The following is a 25758-nucleotide window of genomic DNA, read 5'->3' as shown; positions in this document are numbered from 1 at the left end:
TGTTCTCCCCGTGCAAAGACATGCCTGTTAGGTTAATTGGTCTCTCTAAATTGCCCTTGGGTGTATGAATGAGTGTGTGCATGGTTGTTTGCCCTGCAATGGACTGGCAACCTGTCCAAGGGGTACCCCGCCTCTCGCCCATAGACCGCTGGAGATAGGTACCAGCTTCCCCGCGACCCACTATGGAAGAAGCGGAAGAAAATGACTGACTGACTGATTAGAATTCCAACTGTGGGTGCATTTATAAAAGGTCTGTTAAAATTACTTGTTTTCCTGCTTTATTTGAGAATTTTGGTCAGAGCTGGAGTCTGCTTTGCTTTAGGATTCCCTCTTCTAATTTGAATTTATACATGCACTCAAAAAAGAAAATGTATAAATAAACAATATAAGTAAATAAATAAAAACTCATACAAATACACAAACGCAAAGAAATCTTCCTTTAGTATTCTGCTTCCTCCCTAATATAGTCCAGAAAAGTAAAACTCAAAAAATAACAAAAGGAATATAAAAGGTACACAAACCAAAGTATGAAAAAAAAATCATTGTGAATATGCTTCTGATAAGGTGAGAAGTCATAGATTATTGATTGTCTTGTTCTCCAAAAACATTGTCATTCCATAAAAACATTTTACAACAACAGATGCTGACATAAATATTGGAAAAGACAAGTGTATTTGCTCTTTGCACAGCCAAGTTCTGTTTGATTCTACAGTTATGAATGAAGACAAGGTCAGGTTGTTTTTTTAGAACTGGTGTAGAGCAGTTTACCTGTGGTGAATAAGTAGCAGAATGTGTAAGGGCAATAAACAGTTTGTGCCAATAGTTGAGATTAAATTATAGATAAAATATTCTCAGAAAAAGAGATAGAAATAAGAAAAAAGTGGCAAAAATAAAAAGAAGTGCCATGGAACAGGAAAACAAGGAAAATATCAAAAGGAGAAAATTTAAAGAGAGTAAGAAGAAAGAGATAGAAAATGTAAATAAAAACAGGCAGACGGAGCGGAGTTATGCAGGGATGAGAGAGGAGATGATGAGGCGAAGCGGACAAGGCAGTTTGTGGAGGAGGAAGAGGAGGGGGGGGGGGGGGGGGGGGGGGGGGGTGCTGATAGGGGAGGCACAGGTCAGCGCTTTCGTTTGCATACACTGGTTAATGAACAGCTGGTGTTGAAGAGTGTTTGTAAATTTATGCATGTGGCTGTGCGTCGGTGTGTGTGCGTGTGTGTATGTGTGTGTGTGTGTATGAGGCTCTGAAACACTTCATTATCTCCTATTATTCTCTGCCTGGCCAGGGGTGACAGCACAATGATAATACCAGGGATGTTTAGACCACAGTAGCGGCATCACCTCAAGCAAAGGCTACACAAACACCCAGCACAAAGAAGGCTCATTTTCACCAAACCAGTGCGCTTGCCATGTTTAGTTTGTGAATTACTACAAGACTGAAACTGTGGATGTTTTTGAGACATGAGTCAGTAGGAGATGACAAAGTCATTGATATTCTTTAGGACTGTTTTCGAGCTACTCAGAAAGTTGGAAATTATGATTCAAAAGACAAAAGTATTGAGAGAATTGAGGAAAAACAATTAATTTCTTCTGGTCTGTTTACCTGAGTTTGGTATCAAACATATATTGCGGCTCAACTGTGTACCTATTAGGTAGTTAGCTAACATCTAAAGCAACCAATGCCTTCAGAAGTTACCTGATTTATTGAATAGAGTACACTTGTGTATTTCAGTCCCATAATTAATTTAGCAGTCATTTGAAGGTTTCAGAGGTTAGTTAAATAACATTAGTGAGCAAACACCATCATGAAGACAAAGAAACACACAATACAGACCAGTGATAAGGTTTCATAGAAGTCTCTATTGAGGTTAGGTCATAAAGCAGTATTCTCAGGTTTGAACATCTCATAGAGCATTTTTCAGAATCAGAATCAGCTTTATTGCCAAATTCGTACATACAAACAAGGAATTTGCCTCCAGTACACTTTGCTCTTTTGTTCTGTTTTTGCATTACAGAATATACAAATTTACAATTTACAATGTACAATGTACAATGCAATATTCTGCATTACAAAATATACAAATTTACAATGTACAATATACACATATCTAATAAAAAAGGTGCATTTGCAACATCTGTATGCTATTGTTCTGTACTCTATTGAATGTTCATCAGAGAAACAGCCTGGGGGAAGAAACTGTCTTTGTGGCGGCTGGTTTTAGTAAACAGTGCTCTGTAGCATCGGCCTGAAGGTAAAACTCTAAGCAGTTTATGTGCAGGGTGTGTGGGGTCTGCAGAGATTTGAGCAGCTCTTTTCTTGACCTTAGACCTGTATACGTCCTGGATGGAGGGAAGGTCAGCCCTGATTATTCTCTCTGCAGTCCTGATTATTCGTTGCAGTCTGGACCTGTCCTGTTTTGTGGATGAGCCAAACCACACTGAGATGGATGAAGACAGGACAGACTGAATGATGGCGGTGTAGAAGATGACCAACAGCTCCTGTGGAAGGTTGAGCTTCTTGAGTTGCCTCAGGAAGTACAGTCTCTGCTGGGCCTTCTTTCGAACAGTGTCTATGTGTGAAGACCATCTCAGGTCCTGAAGTGGTCCACGGCCGATACAGTGTTGTTGAGGATGGTGAGGGGGGTGTATGGGGGTGGTGTTCTCCGAAAGTCCACCAAAATTTCCACAGACTTGAGTGGGTTCAGTTCAAGGTAGTTCTGACCGCACCAGTGTACCAGCTGATCCACCTGCTGTCTGTATGCCGACTCATCACCGTCTTGGATCAGGACGGTGATTTTTAATCTATCATTGTGATCATTTTTAATCTATCATTCAAAAATGCAAAGATTTGTCACAACTGCAAATATCAAACTGGCAAGCTAGGCAAGATGGTGCTCTGGTCACATGAGAACACCTGACCTTTTTGGTCTATATGCAAAGTGCTATGCTACCAAGAGTGCACATTAAAAACAAAGCACCATCCTGATGGTGAACAATCGTGGTGGTGGCATCATGCTGTTAGGATGCTTTTTATCAGTGGGGATAGATAGAGAAGCTATTCCGAGCTAACGGGAAGTTGAATAGAACTAGATACAAGGTAATCCCAAAAGAAAATTATCCAGAGGTACAATGAATGCTGAAGTAAAAGTCAAGAGCTAAATCCAATTAAATGAATACTTTTGCAAGTCACTGTCAGCGCATTAATAGAACACATGTTGTGCTTTATAAGCAATTAACAGAATAATACGATGAAACAAACCTTTGGTTTCATGCTACCTTTGATTTTACACTTCAGTTTGTGTTTTATCAGATTGCCATTAATAGAACTTCATATGCAACATGTACATCTAATTTTTATAATTATATAATCACAAGTATATAATCACAAATGTCATTTAATAACTTCATAAAGACTGTACTGTTGTTGAAACAGGTATCTCACTTTGTTTTGAAAGAAGCTGTCCTTTTTAGTTTTTCTTTTTAACAAGTTGCCCTCACACAAACAGTTGAAAAGAAACCCATTGAAGCAGCAAATTAACAGTTACAAGCTGTCCTTTGCTGTCTGTCTTGCTCTTTTTGTGCTTGTTCCCTGCTTGCTAATTCCTTTCTTTTCTCACATTTTCTCTGTTTCTATACTGTCTTATGTTGCCTTGTCACCAACATCAGAGAGAAATGGCCATGAGTGCTTGTTCTTCATCCTGTCAGGAGGATCAAACATGCAGTATAACTTGTATAAATGTGTGCAAAGATCAGATGACAACGACTGCAATGCTTAAGCATGCCCTCAAAAGCTTGGCAGCTGGTTTTATTACAAGTCCTGATGTTTTGATAGCATCCAGACTCAGCCACATGAAATTCCAATGACAAAAAAAGACATAAAAAACCTTTTTCCATCAGTAACATCTTTGATTTCTTTACATTTTTAACAGATGTCAGAGGTACCTAAACATAGCATTTTAGGTTCAAATATTAAGCTTTGGTCATATATTCAGCTTCTATTTCTCCCTATAAGGCACGGTGAAGAAATATTGATTGATTGCTTGATTGATATACAGGTCACCAAAGTCAGAGTTAGTGCTAAGTCGGCTATAGTGACATTAAAGCCTTTTTTTCTCTTTTTACTTAAGGCGAGGCAGTAATAACCCTAAGCACCACCATCAACAGTCCAATCCTTCAATGAACTTATTTCATGCACAGTTGATTTTATGTAAATTGATTGACACCTCAGATGGGGGGCAGGCAGTGTCTGCTCCCCACCACCATAACTCTCTATGCTTCATAGGTAGTGAGAAGGAAAGAGAGAGGGACAAAGAGTAAAATGAAGTGAAAGCACAAAGAAGTCAAAGTAGATTAGTTCCTCGTGTCAGTGTTTGCTTTGCTTCAACTCATCAAGCGAGACAAAAAAGATTTGTGAAGAAAAAGGATACGAATCATCTTATTTACACAATAAATAAAACTCCAAACCCCGAGGCTGGTTTTAATTGCAAATGTGAGCTCACAGGGACTCTCTTCCTCTCTGAGCTTTAGGAACTGCTCACGCCAACATCTACCTTCCCCTGGAAACCCCTGCACAGTCAATTATGGTAATGAATCGTCAATAAATATAAAAATTTAATATGGTCCTGCTTACTCTCAGTGGCAGCTAAGGACCTGCCTCCCAGAAAAAAATGTGTTGTGCCTGCAGATCTGAAGTGCATCTGAAGAATAGTGTTTTTTAATGCCCATTTGAGTGAACGCATTTTAAATAATATGCAGATAAAAAAACATTATTTGTGTCACGTTCCACAATCAAAGCTGGCAGATTTTCACAGGTGACCTTTGATGCTTTTATTTTCACAATACTCAGCTCCAAAAGCTGTTGCTTTCATTAAAAAAAATTGCCTTCAGTCTCCAAACAATCTGACAAGGATTGCTATGCTTTTATTAAATGAGGCTGAGTATAGTCATAACTCTTTGAATGCATGTTGAATCAATTGTACGTTGTGTGAATACTTCACTTCTGTGTTGCAGATGTCCTAAGATCTCTCTTTCTTTCCCTGATTTTTCCAGGTTGACTATGCGGTGATTGCTTCACAGGCGGGTGCCACGCTCAACAATCTGTTGAGCCATGCCCAAGAGCTGGTATCCAAACTCCGTTCCCTGCAGCTGGACCAAAGGGAGTTTGTTTGCCTCAAGTTTTTGGTCCTATTCAGCCTCGGTGAGTTTCTGACAAGTGTGTGTTATTGTGGTGATTGGTGAATTAGTCCTTTCAATGAGATGCCATAGAAAGATTGAACTGCATATTCTTTGGCTGTATGGGTTGTGGAGTAGAGTGCATCATCTTTCCCACTTGAAGCTACAAACTGCCAGTCAGCTGGCTGAATGAAGTCTCCTAGACTATTCCCTTACTTACACAAAACAGAAATTCAGAGGTACATTTCCTCTTTAATACTATTATTTATTATATCTATGTTATAAAAAACAGGATAAAAAATACTTTGTTTCCACAACATTATTTCACTATAATACGACGTTTATAAAAAGTTCACTTCAAATAATAACTAGTGTTTCTGCATAGTAAACTTCTGGGTCAACAGACACTTTTGGTTAATTTTATCTTGTGCATTTCTTTTTTTTTTTTGACGCACTTTATGATTTTTATCTTGATTTTTTATCTTATCTTGCTATATAAGTGAAGTTTTACTTACTAATGGCAGACAGTATCCGCCCATTTTAGTTCAACCTTGTTGTCTTTAGGACCCTCCTCCATCCATTTTTCATGCTAAAATATCCAAAAACCTAGTGGGGTTCTGCAGCCCTGCATAATACAAGTACACCCCACCACAGAAGAAATGTGAATTCAAGACAATGATAAAAACACCAAGTGGCCATATATAGCAGTCATCATTGTGGAGCCTACTTACTGTTATAAAAGGGAGAAACACAGTTAATGTGAGTTTGAGAAATTTTCAGCCTTAGTCTGGCCAACTTGTTTAAGGTAACACTGTTTCGAAACTAAAGTTAGCAATCTATAAACAGGACGTCTATTAACAGATTGCAGGCTGACTACCGGAGCAGATAGTCCAACCAGTTCAAATCAACTGGTTAAAACTGTAATTATCAAAAGAAAATAATAATAATATCCTGCTCAATAAGCAATTGAAAAACTACTATATGGAGTGAATGTGTATTCTACATATTTGCTTTATTTTTGGTTTTCTTTTTTTTGTTGTTGAAATATCAAAATCAAAATAACAAAAAATAAATGTTATGAATAACTGTAGTATAACTAAGATTGTCAATGTTATACAATTTTAGCAGCACCAGGAATATCTGTTCTTTTTCTATTTTAAATAAAAGCCATTAGATTATTTTATACACTTGGATTTAAAATGTTATGCATCAGTGCCAAAACAACTGTGGTATTTCTACTCTGTTTTTTTAAATAGTGAGTCTTATACCAGCACATATCTAATCGACAGTTATGCTTCTGTCTAATGGACATAAATATATCTTTGGCAGCACAGCAAATATCTTTCACTGTACTTCAGATTTGTCTTCAACTTTGTCATTTTACTTTCAATATGAACTGCACACAGAATTTTCTTTATTGATATTGTGTTTTTGGGGGATTTATCTAGAGCTCTCTAGTGGTGAAGACTTTTGGTAACAGTCAATAAGCAGTTAGAAGCCACAAATCAGTACTGGCAGTATCAATAAACACAATATATAATCACTGAATTCCATACAGAAAATTTGATACAAAATAGGAAAGAAATGTGCTAGTGTAACATGGAATTGGAATGGAAAAGATAAAAAAAAAATGTTTCTTTGGATGGAGGTGGGGTTGTCAAAAGGGACTTGGTAAACTTTGTGATTTTGGAAAAGGAAAACAGTAAGTTTGAGGTGGAAAAGGTAGAAGGATGGTGTAAAAAGAAGGAAGCAGGGGAAAATAGAATCAAAAAAGAAAGGAAAATGGGAAATGGTATGAGGAACATATCCAATGTATTTTGGGATAGACAGGTTGGAGGGAGGTGAAGTTAGGAGGAGGAACAGAACATGGGAGTTGGAGGAGGATAAGTACCTTAAGAGACAAACAGGAGGGTAAAAATGAGGGGATGTTTATGTGTAAGTGTGTGCACACCTGTAGATGTGTATCCTTATTCCAAACCTCTTACACCCGAGGTCAGACATTACTAGATTACTAGGAAACATCTTTTTCTTTCTCAGTCTGCCAAAAAGACATTGTATGCGTAAAACATGGTCACTCAAAGGACATTTTTTAAATGTGACGTTACAGAAACCAATGATGTGTTGGCATATTCAGTCTGCCCAGTGCTCAAACCAACAGCGTCATAAATGTGAATCAAATTGTCCTTCTCCGGTCCCTACCTTTAAATAGGTATAATTCTCAAAGGATTAACCTACAGGTTTTAACCTTACAAAAAATAAATAAATAATGTACTAATGAGCAGCACACACACAAATGTATGATCAGGCAGAATTAATGTTTCTGTTAGTGGAATTTATAAAGAAAGCAGTAGGAGTGAGGATAACTGCAGAGGGACTTCAGTGTGTTTATGTCTGTGTGCGAGCATGTTTGTTTTGTTATGGTTTTTTTTTTTCATAGGGCAGAGGTGTTTGCTCGGGCACAGAGTCTAAATAATTTGGCAGAAGAATCATCCATAATGAAAGACCCACCTGAGGGATGTGTATTGCCCCCGGCAGTACCTGTTCTCAGGCCTCCCGCAAAAGAAGACTGATATAAGCACTGTAGAGCCAGGCGAGGGGATCACTGTAGGAAGGGGAGAAGTCGTTGGTGAGGTGGAGGAAATGAGATGGTGTGAGCAAAGTAAACCAAGGGAGATTAAAGATTATGTGAAAAAAATTGTTTACAGTTGATAAGAGATTTGCATACATACTGTGAGAAGAATGTTTTTCAGGCAGTCAATATGCATAATGTGCATAGTAGTGCATGCATTTGTTCGTCTGTGCATACACCTACCTGTGCCGCAACCTGTTAAAAAAATGGAGAGAAGAGGTATAAGGGTAGCTCTGTAGTGATGACTGAACTAAAAGCTCAGATGCTTTCTCTTTAATAGCTTAATTTAATCTCCTATGCTGCCACTGTAACAGCAAACAGATTCAACTCAATTGTTATTTGATTGCAATGTGGCTTAAAAAAAAAAAAAAACTGAACTTTTTAACTTAATCTTAGAAGAAAATTATGGGAGACCAAGAGATTTTCAACTTTATCTGGCATGTGAGAGTATGTTTATCTGGCCAAATACACATTTGCATCAAGCTAGAACCTGGATTACCGTTTAATTTGGAAAGCTAAATTAATTTTGACCAGCCACAGCCAGGCATGCTTACTGATAGACTTGCAGAATCAAACAAATAATCTAAATATGACCTGTCTGACAACATAAAGTAGTGTAAAAGATTTCCAAAAACAATACATCAAGCTAAGCAAGATACTGTTTCTTGATTGTCCTCAACTCAGGTTGCAGAATGTTCAAGAGCATTAGCCTTTACAGTCAACAATCTATGTTGAAATCTCAACACAGGAGAATATAATATCAAGAAAAATATCAATTATTCTAAAAATTAAACCACATTTTCAACCCTGAGTTAATATTTTCAACTAAGATTCAGATAAGAATTTCAGTTGAAAAGCAGAAATTCTGATTTCTGAGTTCAGCTGTAATAAACCGTAATATTTACAGTATATGTATTAATCTTGAACATGTACCACACAATGAAAGGTAATATACCCATATTTGCAGTTAAAAACAAAGTTTTACAAATGTGTGACTCTTACAAGCTATCTATAAATAAACAAGATATATGGTGTTATAAAACCATTCAGTTGGGTTGTATGACATATGATATTGCAAGTTATAGTTGGTAATTTCCCATGTGACTCTTGGAAGCATTGTTATTTAATCTGTATTTCTCAGCTTTCTCTTCTGCCTTTTTTACCTTCCATTTCATTCCTGCCATTTGTCTTTTGCCTTGATTTTTCCCACTATCTCTTCGATCGACAGCCCTCCTCTTACTCCCTCTCATTTTCTGTGTGTGAACAATCAGTCACTTTCCCACTAGCAGATGAGCTTTTAGTTAAGCAAGATGTCAATAAAGACAGAGATATAGATGTCAGCCCACCTGAAAGGAGACACTTGTCATGATGTGTGCTTGTTTGTTTTCAGAGTCAGACTCATTCTATCTCTCGCTGTACTCTTTCACTCCTTCAATGTCTTCAGTGAAGGCTCTTAACCTTTGTCAAGGAGAAAGTGATTGCTTCATGATCATTGATCTTCTAAGTGTTTATAGTAGTGAGAGTGATTGTACTGTATGTCTTGGACGTTAAGAAACAAACACTCAAGAGTTTGAGATCTGCCTGGGTCAGAGATCAGAGAAGGATCACTACAACTCGTTCAGTGCCAGGACACTGATAATGGGTCTTTGATTTCCTTTAAAAGGCTTAAAAGCCTAACAGATAGACTGACAAGTTGCCTACAGTGGATGATAAAACTTCAAGGGGTGAGGAAGAGGTCAGAAGTTTGCATTTAGGTCGAGGAGTATGGATTAAAGATGATCATTTTCCTCTTTAAAGAAAAGAAAATTGTACCACACAGCTCTTAACTGCAAATATAAGGTAAGAAATTAAAAAACTGTAATTCAAAAAATGTATATGTAAAAAAAATTTTAAAGACAAAAACAGCAGTTATTTTACTAAAAAAGCCATACGAATGCATGGCCGATGCATCACAGTTAGTTTTTATGAAGAGGATGTTGTGATAGAGGTCAGAGAGTGTTCAGCCAGCGACTATTTAACCCAGCTGAGTGGGTCAGACCCCGTCACATGTAATTGATTCAGACAGGTGCTGCCAGGCCTTGTCAGCCAAGAGCAGATCCAGAGGACCTGCCAGAGTTGCATGGGATGGTAAATTGTCCCAGTGGAAAGAACACTACATGGAACATATGGCCTTACAAAATGTCCTTTATCATAAATAAAGCCAGTAAAATGTTAAACCTGTGTGGACATTTTCAATGTTCTTTAATTTTTATTATTTATATTGTAGATTTTGTAAAGTTATTTTTTAGAAATTCTCTTTTTGTTGATGGAAAATGCATTTGTCTTTAAAAATATCACACTCTGAAATTATTGAAATTATTTTATATTACGTCTAGCAGTGTCCTTTACAAGTTATATTTTTATCATTTTGTATTTTGAAGTTTTTCTTTTGGATCTTGTTTTTTTTAATAGATGAGAAATTGTTGGGTCCAGCCAAAATAAAGAACATCAAATTGCTTAAATTATCATAATAATTTAGAAATGAAGAGTCAATAAGTTTCTTTCGTTCCTTTTGCACGAAGATTAATACACCTTAGCCTATTTAGTTGAGGGAATTTTAAAGAGTTTTTTTTCTCCAAAGTATGACACATTTAAAGTTACAAATATGCAAAACAAAAGTCTGTATCTTGCTGTTTATACTAACAAAAAATAACAACAATTTTAAACTTAAGAGGAAGTTGTGAATGAGATACCAAAGAATTGCAAAACTTAAACCTGGGAGTAATAAGCCCCCTTGTTTTTGGGGAATCATGTTTAAATTGACAGGATCTAGAACAGATTAAAACCTGCGACAGACTCAGACACATCTGACATCGGATCAAATATCTGTTTCTGACCTTTTCCATTAGAGTGTAAATGTTAATCAGTTTGATCAGAAATGAAAAAAAAAAAAAAAAAAGTGATTCAAGAGACCCCAGAACCTCCATTAGCATCGTGTCAAGTGGTTGGTCAGTCCCTGAGGTTAGAGAAGCTCACGCATCAATCCCCTACCTCCTGACCTCCATCCTTCTCCATTCATCTAGTCCTTTACTTTGTCTCTTGTCTCATTGTTCTGCATTTTCTTCCTCTTTTTGTCCAAATCCATCTTTTTACACCATTATCGATCACTATTGCAGCCTCCACATCCACTAGTTCTCATTCATTGTAACCTTCGATTCATCTTTTTTTTTTTTTCCTGCTCCTGCACCATCTCCTTTACCCTTCTCAGCCTTAAAATGTCTTCAGTAGTAATCAGTAAAGCTTGAATTAACATTGCATGCCAGGTGAAACACATTTGTGTCACATACCGGTTTAGGTTATTTAATCTCATCTTTATAGTTTTCCTCCGAGTTTTATTTTACTATCAACTCAAAACATTTCCAACCTCACATTGTGACACATTTATTATTAGCATAATTAGTTTTTTTGGCACTGCAAGGTCAGACACTAATCTGCTGACAACACAAACACAGCAGATGAATTAACCTTGATTAAAACACATTATTTTCTTCTTTCCTTTTTTATCACTGCTGAACCCCCACACAATGGGAAAGAGAGAAACACAAAACATATAATTCCCAGGCAGGTACGGCCTAATTAAAGCAAGAACTGAAGCTGCTCACAATCAATGTCCAGATCCTGGATGTAGTAAGCATGCACTTCCATAAACACACCTAGACTCACACATGCACACACCTTCCCATAAACAGACACCCAGCACAAATTATTCTGACAAATATTTATTTCCTGAAAACAACTGAATAATTTTGGATGCGGCTGGGGATTGATCAGCACCACGAGGAAGTGGTGGTTCAATACTTATTCTCTTTGAGACTAAATTAGGAACCAAATGATGGAGAATACAAGCTGCATGTAAATAAGCTTTAACCGTTTACAGCCTAATAAGGATGTGGGAGCATAAAAAAGAACTGTGTGTTTTTTTTGTCCTGATGTGGCCAACCTTTCTTCTGGGGTGGCCACCTTGGACCTGATCAATATGCTAATGACAAAAAGTGAAAAAAACAACTAAAATGACATAAACAAGAGAGTTTAATACGTTTAACCTTCAGTGAAAGTAAAGGCAGCAGCTGCAAAACAAATATACATATAACACTGGCAGTTTGTCCAGTGAGGAGGAGGAAGTCAGGAGAGATGATGTCTGAGAGGCAAAAGCTTGAAGATCTAACAGGCTGGTACCCTACCCAGAGACTTTTAATTGCTCTGTGGCAAGACCAGTCTGCTTGTTATTCTCCACAGTGTTGACAGAGCATTTATGACAAAAATCCTAATACAAAACACAACAAATCTGGCAACATTTATGTTTAAATTTGAATTTATTCTCTGGTTCTGATCAGCATTTTTACTCCGCTATGCACATGTGGGCAGTTGCTTGTCATAATCAAACCAGATATTAGCAAGCCATGGAAATGATTGTGTAAAACATCTTGGCAGTGAATAGAAGTAGCTGAAAGTCTCACTTTTCTACACATAATCAGTCTTTGCTTCACTTGCTAGAGTATTACCACATTTAAGTAATATAGCTGTCAAAATATTGATCTGCAGACACCATCTAGCATGCCACTCAAACTTTATAAGTCAGTCTACTCTACACACAACAGTGGTATTTGGTTCCAGAAGGTCACTGAAGGTAGGAACATCACATGCAGTGGTCGAAAGGAAAGTCAAAATACTGCTAAAGGTAAACACTGTGGGTGAAACCATGCAGGAGGCAGGTTTGGAGACACCCATTGTTGATTTAATTAAAGATCTGTGGATTTTAGTAGATGTTTTGTATTGACAGATGACCAATAAAAACCAAAAATCTCAATTAAACAGCACACTTTCTTAACTGAGCAATCTTATTCTCATAAACAACACATGTGGTCACCTTAATGTTCTGGCCACTGACTCTGCTAGAGTGATCTCTTGTCAGTAAGTAAGGAGAAATCTGCCCTCTTAACCTATTTACCTTCGAGAACCTTACTTACTTTTTTTGCATCGCAGAATCTTTAGGGAATGTAACCCTATTCTTTTCTGTGTTGCAAATTTTTTGTTTAAAACAAAAGGCAGTCATTGGGCTGCTACATATACAACATCATCATCTATAATGGCGATTGTAATTCTATTTTAGGGGAATGGTTTCAGGTTTTGTGTCAGAAGTGTGAATTAGGCTTATTTGCTTTGAAAACCAATGGAAAGACCAGTTGTGATTTATTTGTTTGATACTTTTAAGATTGTTAGCTTTTCTGGCTCTACAAAATGATGACATTTGCTGTTTAACTTGCTGTATGACATTTGCATGTTAGTTTCATGCATCTCATGTCCCTTTAAAAAATGGTCAACAATTTCCGTAAAAAATGATACTCGTACTCGTATTATATTTAATTTTATATCAACATGTCTGTCTGTTATGGCTGAGCAACTGTTGGGTGTTTTAGAATAAAATTAGTGACCAGGGAAATCTATGTCTGTTAATTCAACTGTGTTTAGAGATTTGCTATTGCATTGATGTCTAAGAGTGCCAGGCAGCAGCAGGTGACACTCTTAAATCTTTGTGCAGGATTCATAAAATGTAATCAGTGCACCTATGAGGTGAGTGCTTTTTCAACACTCTATTTTTAAACTCATTGCAGTGCTCTCCAAACTTGATTAAAAACAGTTAGGCTCTCTGCTACTTTCAGACAAGTCTTCTCCTAGTCCATCTGTTTACTCTAGAAATCCTTTTAGATGCAGAAAACAAACAGTCTAAATAAATAAATAAGTGAAAATCTTTCAAAAAAAAAGTTGTCAAACCATATCTCCAATGCAATCAAATCAGGCTAATCCAGCTTGAGTGTCCCAACTTTTCTTTCATTTTCCTTCATCTGATGTGAAGTGGGTGGTAGTCTGCCCTAAACAAATTAACCTTATTCATTGATCTGTTTTCTGTCAAATTTAGCTTAAAAAAAATCTAATATGATGAGCAGTAATCTTCTGATGCATCCCGCCAGTTTGTAGGGAATTTCATGTAATGAGGCTTCCTAAAAGGCTTTCAGACTTTATCAAGCTATAAAAGCTTTGGGTCTCCAACTCGCCAATACTACCTGGCAATAAAGCAAGGCTGTTATTAAGCAGCAGTTGCTGTGAGTTGTAGCGGTGAAAGGCATTTTGAGGATCACTGCCTCCCACCTCATACTCTCCCTTTTACTGTAAGTCTTATATCTTACCTTCATCCATTCTAGTTTTCTAATAGATGTCAACATCTACCAGATTATCATAAGGCTGTCTTTGTAATTTGCATGCTTTGCTGCTTTTCTTGTCTTCTCAGATCTTATCACTCTGCAGCAGAGATTTATATGGTCATTATGTTGACACTGTTTTAAACATGGATGGTTATGGAAACACTCAAAGAGAGAGTCTATGTCTAAACTGTAATGAAAGTAAACCTCATGTAATCATGCAAGACGACCTATGTCTTTACCGGAATTAATCGGTTGTAAATAATTATTTGAGATACAATTGAAGGATTTTCACCTGTAGAATTTTAATCCACAGTACATTGCTTAGCCATGTGTTGTAGTCTTTGCGACATAAAGCACGAAGGTTGTACTTCTTCTGTTACACGTAAACTGTTGTTAAAATGTATGTCTGTGTGCTCAAAACATTAAACAAACTGTCATCCATCTCTAAGCTAAAACAAGAGTGTTCAAAATCCCTACAATTGATGGCTATGGTAGATTGGGTGTCACTAAGATGCCACTCCGTGCAGCAGTTCTCTGACAGGGAGATGGTTTTGACTTCCCTTGACATCCCTTTTTGTCACAGTTCCAGTTCTTTTAAACTTTTGTACATTTGTTGCTTTGACTTTAGATAGAGGCAGGATTGGATGAGTAGTTATTTTTTCCCTGTAGCCTTCTTCTGACCAACAAACTTGCCTTAAAGATATTGCATGTTCTCATGTCTTTTTCATTTTGAATTGTAGCTAAGCAGCTTGGTGCCTATGCCACATTGTATTTTTTCTCCAGTAGTGGATTGCAGAAGCTCAGTAGTGGATTGCCAGGTATATGTAGTAAAGTAATATAACAATTGAAAAACATTAACACTCATTTTCATTTAATTATTAAGGGTACCAGTAAGTTTATCAGTGATTGGGTTAAATAATTATTTCTTAATGTGAGTTTTCCCCCCACTGAATAAATGTGATTTGTTTTTAGTGTGGGATCATTCTACTGCAATATAAAAGAAATTGTGTATTTAATTGGGTTTTTACCCATCTATAACCAAGGTCTCAGTAAATGGGGCAGGGACTGTAGGCATAACATTGTAGATCAGGTAATCAGCAATGACGTATCAGAATTCAATTAGGTCTTTGAGAATTGAAGTGTTGTGAATCCACAAATTGTTTAGGAATGTTAAAAGCCACATACCAATTGTTTTTATCTTGTAATTACCATTACACACCGGTATCCACAAAGTTTTTAACATAAAGAGCAATGGCTTAAGAAAGTTCTTAGAACTGTCCTGTTTTCATGAATTTCCCCTTTAAGGTGAGTTTTGATGTTGTAAAACAAAGGTCAACACAAAGAGTCCAACTTCTTAACAGATGTCCCCAAGGGAAAACAGATTACCACGTAGACGGACTCTGTAGAAAGTTAACTGTGAAATTAAACTGATCACACCACAGTATACAAAAATGATATATGTGTGTTGTGTTATTTGACAGACACTGATCATTCCCAGTATGTGCAATAACCTGTAACAGAAAAAAGTTATCTGAATATTATTAGAAAAAAATGATTAGTCAGTTATACCTAATGAAGACATATGTTGTGCCCTGGAATTGGGTCATCTCTGCCTCTGTATGGAGGCTGGTGTTTGTCATTTCTATTATGGCTATCTGACAAGTTTGGAGCTTTCTGAGAGCATTTCCACACTATATAGGTTTCTTGTTAATGTGGTGACACCCACAGATGGCTCAGTTCAAGCCAAGTTATCTATAGCTGATGGGTGCATTCATACCATAGCAGCTAATAAAATTAATCAAAAGAAACCTGTTGTCCCTCAGAAAATATTTATAACAAAAAAAAGATGTGCATTTCTGGCAACTCACAAACTTCTTTGCTCTGCAATATGGGCTCACATTTGCAAAAAAGTTTGTTTTCTAGTTCACGTTTATGTGTGTATTTTCATAATGTACTGGGTCAGAGGGAGGAAACCATAGTGTAGGGTGCACTTAAAATATGAAAAGTAAAACTAAAAAACAAACAAATCCAGTATGGCAAGAGCACTAATCTTTAAGGATTTCAATGATGTTACATGGTAAACAGCCATTCCTTGATGCCTGATGATTGCATGATAGCAAGAGGATTTAATCCGCTTTAACTAAAAGCCCTGATAAAGCAATACAGGGCAAATACCCTAAACTCCTGGCTCACTTTTATCAATACTCCCATTAACTCCTCAACCAGTGAGTACAAGTATACAAATGGTCTTGTAAAAGTTTTTTTATACTGTTGACTCCTTCCTTTGCTTTCCTCCTCTGCTCCTCTCCAATACTCTCAGGTCAGGTGATTTAAAGCATTGGGGCTGTGGAGAAAATGTTGCCCTCCATCTCTCCCTTCTCCCCTTCTCTCATTCTCGCTCTCCCTTGGTCTTATTACTGGCTGTCAGTTTATTATAAAACATTAGGAAAGCAGAGGGACACTTGCAGTTACTGTCCTATCGATCGGCGAGGATAGATTCTGTGATTTAGAGTCAGCCTCTGCTCACAACCTCCACATTCTCAGCCTCCTATTAAGCCACCTGCGTTTTGCTCTTGGCTATTGATGTTTCAACATTAACAGTTACAAGCTGCTACAGAAAATCAATGTTCAACTTTTATTACCAGCTGCATAACATAGAGGACCTCCCACCACTTGGTACTTAGCAGTCCGTCTGGTATATCAGGTGTTTTTTGTGGTAACATCAATCATATCTATAGCATATGAGGGCTTTTCAGGGGCCTGTTGAGGGTCTCAGAGCTTAAGGGTATAATAATAGAAAGGTATAGGACAGCAAACAAATTAGCACATTCTTGAATGTCTGTTTCTGAACTGAGATGTAAAGTTGAGAATGAGTAGGCTGTTTTTGGACCTTTTTTTTACATTTTTTATGAGCACTAACTTGAGTTTCCTGACGCAGAAACAGACCTGCTCAGTATAATACTTAAAAATAAAAAATAAAATTTTCTGAGCCACAACAACCAGTCAGTCATTCATGTATCAGGAGCATCAACCTGGATATGAGTGTTGTAACTGTAACCCAGGTAGGGTGGATCTAGAGAGGCTCAGGCCTCTAAAACATTTATGAGGGGCTACTGTGCAGCAGTATGACAAACCTTCTGGACAGACAGCCCCTGGTTCTGTGCTCTCCGTCCCAATCAATGGAACTCAAGTTCATTACGCACACTTTTCAGCCGAAGAGCAGCAACTGATTTCTCCGCCCCTCCCTCCTCTGATCGTTGGACTGCCCACCTTTGGGGCCTCACTGCATTTGCTTGTTCACGTGATGGCGTGTGTAGGGCCGGATGGGGGCAAAAGGAGTCAGGACTGATGGACATTTGTGTTTTGTTAGTTTTGTTTGGTTTTGTGTGTGCGTGAAGTGGGGATGTTCCCAGTGGGCAGTGCTTGAGGTTATCATTATGTACAGGTACATCCGCTGCAATGCTAATGCTGCTGCATTCTCAGTGGCCACAGCTTGGCTCCCAGTGCTGTGCCTGCAGTGCTGCTACTCCTCTCCAATTAAAGACTGAAGGAGTCTGTTTGCAATAGGGAGGACAGTCTTGGGCGCTCTGGAGCCCTGTGGAAAACAGGCTCACATTAGTCAATGAAAACAGGATCGGAGAACAAATTGTGCTAAAATCAGAACCCTGTTAAATAAGGTGTGTTGTGTTGGGATATTTAAGATTATAATTTTTTTGTTATATTAATCATCTAGATTATTCTTAGTCAGTTTAATCAACTGTCATTAATCAATCATATATTTCATGATCCATGTTGTCTAATTGACTTCATAAGCAGCTACTTGCAAGACCAAAACTGATTTCTTTAAAAAACTTCAATCTCAAAAACTTCATAGAGGTTCATGTAAATGCTATTTTATGAACCTTTAAACTGTTGTTATATTTGCATTGGGTGGTTATTTAAACAGAATAATTATTTATTCTGCAAATGGAGGTAGGAAGCAGTGTGCCAGAAATAATCGTCCTATGTGAAACGTGTTGAGAACAGAACATGGAAATGTCTTTTGGTCAGAGTAAATGTCTGATAAAAAATTAATGCAGTGTAAAAACAGAAATATTCTACTAGTTTATTTAAATGTTATTTTATAGATTTTTTATATACTCTTACTTTTCTGTCAGGTAGTTACTCTGACCAAAAAGACTTTAAATGTTTTGTTTTCAGTGTGTGTTTTACACAAGAACATAAATGATGGTCCTCTGCCTCCATTCTCTATATTGTATGTAAATAATCATTACCTTCTGCTTAAGATAGATATCCATCAATAGATAACATAAAGCATAGAGACGTATGGGTTTGCATAAAGTGCCATGACATTTTTAAGATTGGAGTTGTTTTAAGATGGTACAAATCTACTTTAGTCTTGGCCACTGGACAAACCATTAGCTTCATCCTCCGGGACCAGCAAATGTGGATTTATATTATAAAGAGACTATGTAATGCAGGTATGATATTGACTCCTTATAGCCTTCAAACAGGACCTCACTTCAAAAATCTCAAATTCTCTGTTCAAAGATATCACAGGCCTTACATTTACTAATACAAACATGTGTATAGTTTTAAAAGATCTTCATCTCTCCAATCGGTGTCTTCCGATAGAAGTGACACTATTATTGCTGAAACTGTCCTTCCTTATGGCAGTATATGTATGGCTGCTGTAGCTCATGATGTGTCGTTAGTGTTACTTGCAGTCATTTATGTAAAAGCAGAACAAAAAGACATGCAGAGTTAATAATAAATTATTGACTGCCTAAAGAGACTTCAGACATACTAACTTTGACTTAAGGTGAGTCATTTCTTAAGAAAAGCGATAAGTGGACTTTTGAAGTAAAAATAATCCTCCACAGTCACCTACTGTTCTAATATTACAAATGGAGCTCTGCGGCATGACAGAACTGCCTGGCATGTGACTTGTCAGCCATTGTGTCCCTGTGTGATTATGTATAGAGCAAAGGCATGTGCTCAAACTATGGCAAGCAATCCAGTGGTCAGGTGGCTGCTATAAGATTAAACAACCTTTGCTCTTTGAGCTTCTGTGTCCACGAATGTGTGGGTGTGTGCGCTTTTGGACAATGTGGTTACAAGATACTTCTGGCAGACTAGAAAACAGCAGAGCTTTAAGGCAGTGAGTCTGTTTGTGTGGTGTGTGTGTGTGTGTGTGTGTGTGTGTGTGTGTGTGTGCGTAACCAGAGACAGTGATTAAATGTTTTCAACCACAGATGATCCAACAGTTGCTGTCTCTTGTTGCTGCTCTCCTTCTCTCCACACCCACCTGTGAGCCAGCTTCCCTCCTGATTTACCACTGTTGTTTTTCCTTGTCTTTTTCTTGTCTTAAATTACATTCTAACCACAAAAGTTGCACACTTACTCAGAGATAATATTCACCACCTTTCCAGGGTAAATACATTTATTTAAAATGAAAGAGAAAACAAACTGGGTTAAATAAACATTTTAGCTTCATTCTAACACAGACTTGTAGTGCGAACAGATATCTCAATATTATGTTGTGCGACATTAAAAGAAAGTATATTGATGGCTAATCCTAGACATTTGTCATGTCAACTCTTGTTGTGTTAGAAACAGATTTAGAACATTATGTTGTTCTCTGCGGCCACCTGGCAAGGATGTCTAAATGCTACTGCTGGCATCTCCCCCCGGAACTATAAATTCATACAGTGCTGAGTGGTTTTGGTATAGCACATCAGTAACAACGTCAGCAGACTTTTAATATAGTCTTCAAGTCCATCAGTGTCTTCAGAGTCTTTGGAAATCAAAACATTGAAGACTTTTAAAACAATTAATTTGTTGGATGCTTCCTTTTTGCTATATTGTTTGTAAATTTTCAGTTTGCTAAAAAGCAATGCCACTAAGTGAATAAGATGTATACAAGGACATAATCCTGATTGTGTTAAAATTCCTACAGTTAAACTGCTATAATTTCAAATATTGCAAAATACAAAACAAATTACAAATATTTTTAAAAGTGAGTTGTTTTTTAAAATTACAAATTTCCTCAGGTTTTCCTGAGTTGTCAATTTTAATATCCCAATGATGAAAACAGTAGACACATAAAGTATCCAGTTCTAGATTACCTTTGATATTTTGTGTGCAAGCATACCCTAGTAAATTAGAAAAAGGGCCTCCTAAAATTATTGATACCACTTGAACAGATTTTACTTTACAGATACATTTTAGAATTTGGACTATGTGTTCCAGTAAGACTCGTTTGGTAGAAGAAAAATATGTTTTGAAAATAACAACCTTTTATTTGCCATAATTAATTTTTTTGTTGGTTTGAATCAGAATCAGAATCAGAAAAGCTTTATTGCCAAGTACGTTTTTGGACATACAAGGAATTTGTTTTGGCGTAGTCAGTTTGATGTAATATTCTAATCTTAACTGCTGTATTTTCATTCGCTGTGAAAGGTAAATAATCAAAATTAACTGAAACGTTTGAAAACTTCAGTATGTGTGTAATTAATCTATGTAATGTGTTTCAACTTAGTCAATTGAGGTACTGAAGTAAACCAACTTTTCAACACTGTTCTAATTTATACATATGCACCTATAGTTTTTACTATAGTGTATTGTCTCAGGATTTTATGTTAGTATTGCACAACTGTTAAGAGGAACGAAAATTATAAATGATTTGCAAAGTATTCCACAAATAAAAACTTGAAAAGTGTGATGTGCATCCCTATATCGACAATTTGTGAGCCAACCAATAAAAGCTGCAAGTGTTTTGTAGTATTTCTCAAGTGGATTAGCACATGTAGGGACTGACATTGATATCCATTCCTCTCTGCAAACTCGCTAGCTCAAGCTCGAACAGATTAGATGAAGAGTGTCTTTGAAGAATAATGTTGCTGCAGACTCTAATCTGGATTTAGGTCTGTACCTCTAGAACTTTCCATAATAGGTCTGGCTGTATGTTTACAGTCTTTTTCCTCAAAGTTGAACCTTTGCCCCAGTCTGAAGACTTTGTAGCGTTTACCAGGCCACCAAGAGCTGCTTCCAATTACACTTTATTTATGAAGCTCTTTACAATGACACTGGACCAATTTGCTGTACACAACAATACATAAAAAGGAAAGAAAAAAAAGGCTGAAGCAAGAAATCAGATATTCAATACAGATAAGATAACCAAGATAACCAAGATACATAAAACTTTGATAAGACCAGCAATAAAAACTGATAAAAACAACATAAAATAAACACAAAATAGTTAATTACAACATCTCACATGGTATCAAATAGTATGCTTTAACGAGGGATTTAAAACCTGGCAGTGGCAGAGAAGAAGTTCATGTGCAACAACACATAATTCCACATTTGAGGTGTTGCAACTTCAAAAACATGGTTCTTTCTAAACTTACACTTACACATTCAGAGGCAGGTGATTGCCTGACCTGAGAGAACACGTGGAGGTATACGGGATAAGCAAGATGAAGGCTTGACCAAATAAAAAACAACTTTAAAATCCTTCCTAAAATATATGGGTAGCTAGTGGAGTGAGGCTAAAATTGAGGGAATTAGCTTATATTTATATGTAAGATGCACATCAACATTTTATACTTTGTGTTGTTGAGCATTAGAACAACCAATATTCCCTGCTACCCTGTCCTTACTGCAAAAAACAAGCCCCCAGAGAATGATGCTGCCACCACTATGCTTCATGGCACTGTAAGGATGACGTGTTTTCCATCTTTTTTGCATGTCGGTCAAAGTTCCTTTTTGGTCTTATCTGACCAAAGCACCTTTTTCCAACATGTGTGCTGTGTCCCATATATAGCTCATAGCAAGCTGTAGATAAGCCTCTTTCTGGCTTTTTTCAACAGAAGGTTTTTTTTCCTGTGGTTTAAATTGTTAATTAATTTGTCTTAAAATGTATTTAATTAAATGGGTAAAACTCCATGACCAATACAACTTTATTACAAATATTATCTGAGAAATATTTTTAGAGTTTATCCTTAAAATCACAAATTTCTTCAGATTTATCAGAATTCTGCATTTTAAAATCCTGATATTGGAAACTGTACCCAAGCTCCGAATATCTAGTTCACAGTGACAAACTAAGAGAACTTGTGTGCAAACATCCCCTTACATTAGAAATTGTGGGAGTGGAGGTTGAGATGGTTACATCATTATGGAGTATCTTAATAAAAAAGAGAAAAGTGTGGCAAATGTGCAACACAGCCTGTCTCTTGTCAGCATGCTACTTGATGGCTTTCTTCATCAGTTGAGAAAGGAGAGAGAAGGTGTACTGATGTGAAATGAGAAAAAGTGAAGTACTGAGAGATGGAGGGGTGGTGGAGGAGGAGGAGGAGGAGAGGACCAACGCTATGGATTAACTGTCCTTCATGCTGAAAATATACATCCCCGGGCGCTTGCTGCTGAATTATTAATTCAAATTTGTCAAAGAAAGAATGAGAGAAATCTATTGACTGGGACACAGGCCCTTTAATGGTCTCATTAAAGGGGAGGCTTCCCACACCATGCACCTTCTTGTGCTGTTGCAGAAGTTTTCAGGGCAGTGGAGGTTTTGAAGGTGAAGGGAGGCAGCTGGGGGGGCACTTGACCCCCCAATGATTTTCTGTCACTTTATCATAAACAAGAAAGGCTGACATGCCCCAATCACCCAAAACCCCCACCCCCTCATCCCCTTGTCTCCTCACACCCTCCCAGCACCGCCATACAAACCCTGCGTGTAATTAGCCAACGGGTACAAAAGTGCATTGAATGTAAATAAGGTTCACATGCAAGAACTCAAACTGACAGATGGAGTCAGCAACACCATTCACACATGTTTAAATATGCCTGCTTGAACTGTTACTGACAAGTACAAATGTATTACAAGGTAAAGGCACCGTGAGCCTGACGGGTCACTTCTCAGGCTGCAGTATTGATTTCTAATTCATTCAACTTAGATTTTTTTTTTTACACTACGCAAATTACTTCCACAAATTTAACCAATGTTAGCAACATCTTATCCTGATTGTAGTACATTAGATCTGGACCTGTCAGTCAGGCATTGGTGTCATCAGCTGCATGCATGACTCAGAGCTGTGTAGGTGGGTGGAATTTGGGCGGAGAGGGATCAGTCCAGACAGCATTATTGAGGTGGAAGGAGCAGAGACCTGTGGGTGCATCATTCTGTCCGAGGCCAGCTCATTTGAGAGGATTTTGTTTTCACCTCCGAGGAGGGCTAAATCGGGGGGGCAATAAGAAGCGAAGGTAGGGAGATCTGGAGGGACCACAGAGGGCTAAGCAGTGAGTTCATTGCTGATTCAAGTCTCTTAGTAACCCTCTGGCAAATGGATTTTCATAATGCTGAGACAATGACTTTTTTATTTTATTTTTTTGCCCCAGCCTGTCTGTAGCATGTCAAAAATGCAAGTATGGATTATTTTGATACTTTTTTTCACAAAGTGATTTTAACTTACTGATTCATGGCATGTTCAAATAAAATGACTTATTTATGGTTGCACCCCTAGCACAGAACTATTCACACCATCTAATGAAAGAGTAATTATCAAAAGGTAGTAATACATGTAATTTCATGTCAAGCAGACTTAACTATCTTTTTAATATTTATCCACACTGATAGCAGCCTCCCTATCTTTGCCCATCTGTTGAAGCTCACTAATTAATTCAGGGGATAAATTTACTCCCCCGTTCACTTCAAAATAAATCCCTACCACCTCCCAGTCAGCATAGGCAATGAGAGAGACTTGGATCCTTTCTGCTCCGAGCACTTTTCCTCTTGTTTATTTTATCAGACCTAAGGCACATTTTTCTGGTTCTTAACGTCTCTCGCCAGCTTCCCTGTTCCTCCACTACCACCAATACCAGTCCATCAAGCCCACGACCCATCCTAGGGCGACAGAATTCACCTAGCCGCTACCTGTTTAGCTTAACAACAATAGCGATGTTGTCGGCAAAGGTTTAAATCTGACTTAATATATCCCCAACTGGACAGTCCCTGCATAATTCTCTTTCATGGCTGCGTGGCGTTTGGCCCCTTGAGAGGCTTAAATAGAGGGTTTGATGGGTTGGCTGGCAAATTGAGCCCTAATGCTTTATTCTGATGTCCTGACAACAGCCCGTCCCCTTAAATGGCCTGTTTCCAGGGACTGGGACACACTTGTAATTATGCACTGGTAGAATCGAGGATGTTTGGCCTCTAGACATTAAGTACTATGTTAGCTTGAGGGCATGTTCCTACAATATGTAACTGTGCATCTGTGAAATAACATTCAATGTTGTAGATAAAACAGGGAAATAACGATTCCTCATTTAAATGATTTCAAAGCTTTAGGACAGTCAGAATATATTCCGACATCATTCCACAGAAAAAGTTAAACAGTATTATTGTCGAGAATCAAGTTTTGACACAGTAGATGAGGTTTTTCATTGTTAACCCCTGACCTCACCCCTAAGGTATCAGTGGCCTTAAGGCAGCACTATGCTTCTGTCAGTGGGCTGGTTTTATAATTGAAAAAAATGAACCTCTTATAGCCCTTTAAATTAGGGTTACAGTGACAGTTTGTTTAAAAAGTAGAATTTGACATCCTGAGAAGCAGTACGTCTTGAGAAGCCGTCTAACCAGATGGATAAAGATTATAAAATATATATTTTTATTGTAATTTATGCATCCATGTATTACTAATTTCTACCACTCAAGAGTTTCCAAAACTACATTTTGCATCTCATTGACCTCTTTGGATTCTAACATGTCTTCTGTTGCTGCAAATAATGACAGTCATACCTGTAGCATCACTTGTTCATCACTGGTTGGAACCAGTTTCAAAGCACACTATCCATTTCCTACTCACAAAAAGTGTATTCTTGTTTGATTTACCCAATACTAATGCTTAATTTATTAGGAATACAAACATTTTCAGTACATCTTTTCAGGAACAATAATGTTGATATTTTTGTACATATTGCACTTCAATAGCATATAACAACCTGCCACTTTAAGTAAATACTACTCCAGCATTGCAGTTCTACACATCTTGTATGCATACATATATGCAATGTGATCTCCAAAAAAGTGCTGTAAAATTTTGTGTCACAACTTTAAAATGACACATATGCTGCAGATAAGCATGATCAGTATGAAATTCACATAAATGCTACACTAATGTCACAGCAACAACCTTTTACTAATGCTGCACTATGCACACTCATGCACACTCTCTGTCTGCACTAATGAAGATTCATTCATTTCAGCACACGGAATGCTTCAAGTGGCATTCATGGCAGGGTACATGATATTAGTTTCTGATTAGTTCAGCTCATATTTATTTGACCACTTTGGAAATCTTATAAACGTTGTACATTGCACTAGGTCAAGGGGTCATTGAGTAAAGACACTAAATAATAAGACATAAAATTTTAAAATTGAACTTTTTAGTCATTGAAGATTTAAATATAAAAATGCATAAGGTTTTTTCTGTTTGATCTTACATTCAACTTTAAATAGATGTTATCTGTTCTCTGCCAGTTGCTGAAAAACTATGTGGGAAAATTACTTGTAAAATGGTAAAGTACTGTATCCCACTACTTTACCCCAACCTCCTATGCTCTAACATATAGTTGGTGTTTTTTAGTTAGTAAAACAGACAACAAGCACATTCTTTTAAAGTCATAAATCTCTCTCTTGTATCATTTAAC

The 25758-nt window shown here is 37.3% G+C and overlaps 1 protein-coding gene across 1 annotated transcript in view; it reads left to right on the top strand.

Moving 5' to 3' along the window:
- Positions 1–25758, top strand: part of nr5a2 (nuclear receptor subfamily 5, group A, member 2) — a 77861-nt gene that overhangs the window by 44640 nt on the left and 7463 nt on the right. Inside the window, exon 6 of the mRNA XM_047374414.1 lies at positions 5053–5200. Coding sequence (XP_047230370.1) covers positions 5053–5200 — 148 coding nt within the window. The remainder of the gene's footprint in view (positions 1–5052; positions 5201–25758) is intronic.

This window comes from Girardinichthys multiradiatus, chromosome 9, assembly GCF_021462225.1.
Source record: "Girardinichthys multiradiatus isolate DD_20200921_A chromosome 9, DD_fGirMul_XY1, whole genome shotgun sequence".
Taxonomy (NCBI): domain Eukaryota; kingdom Metazoa; phylum Chordata; class Actinopteri; order Cyprinodontiformes; family Goodeidae; genus Girardinichthys; species Girardinichthys multiradiatus.
The sequence above is the reverse complement of the archived record's forward strand: the minus strand, read 5'-3'. Positions and strand labels throughout refer to the sequence as shown.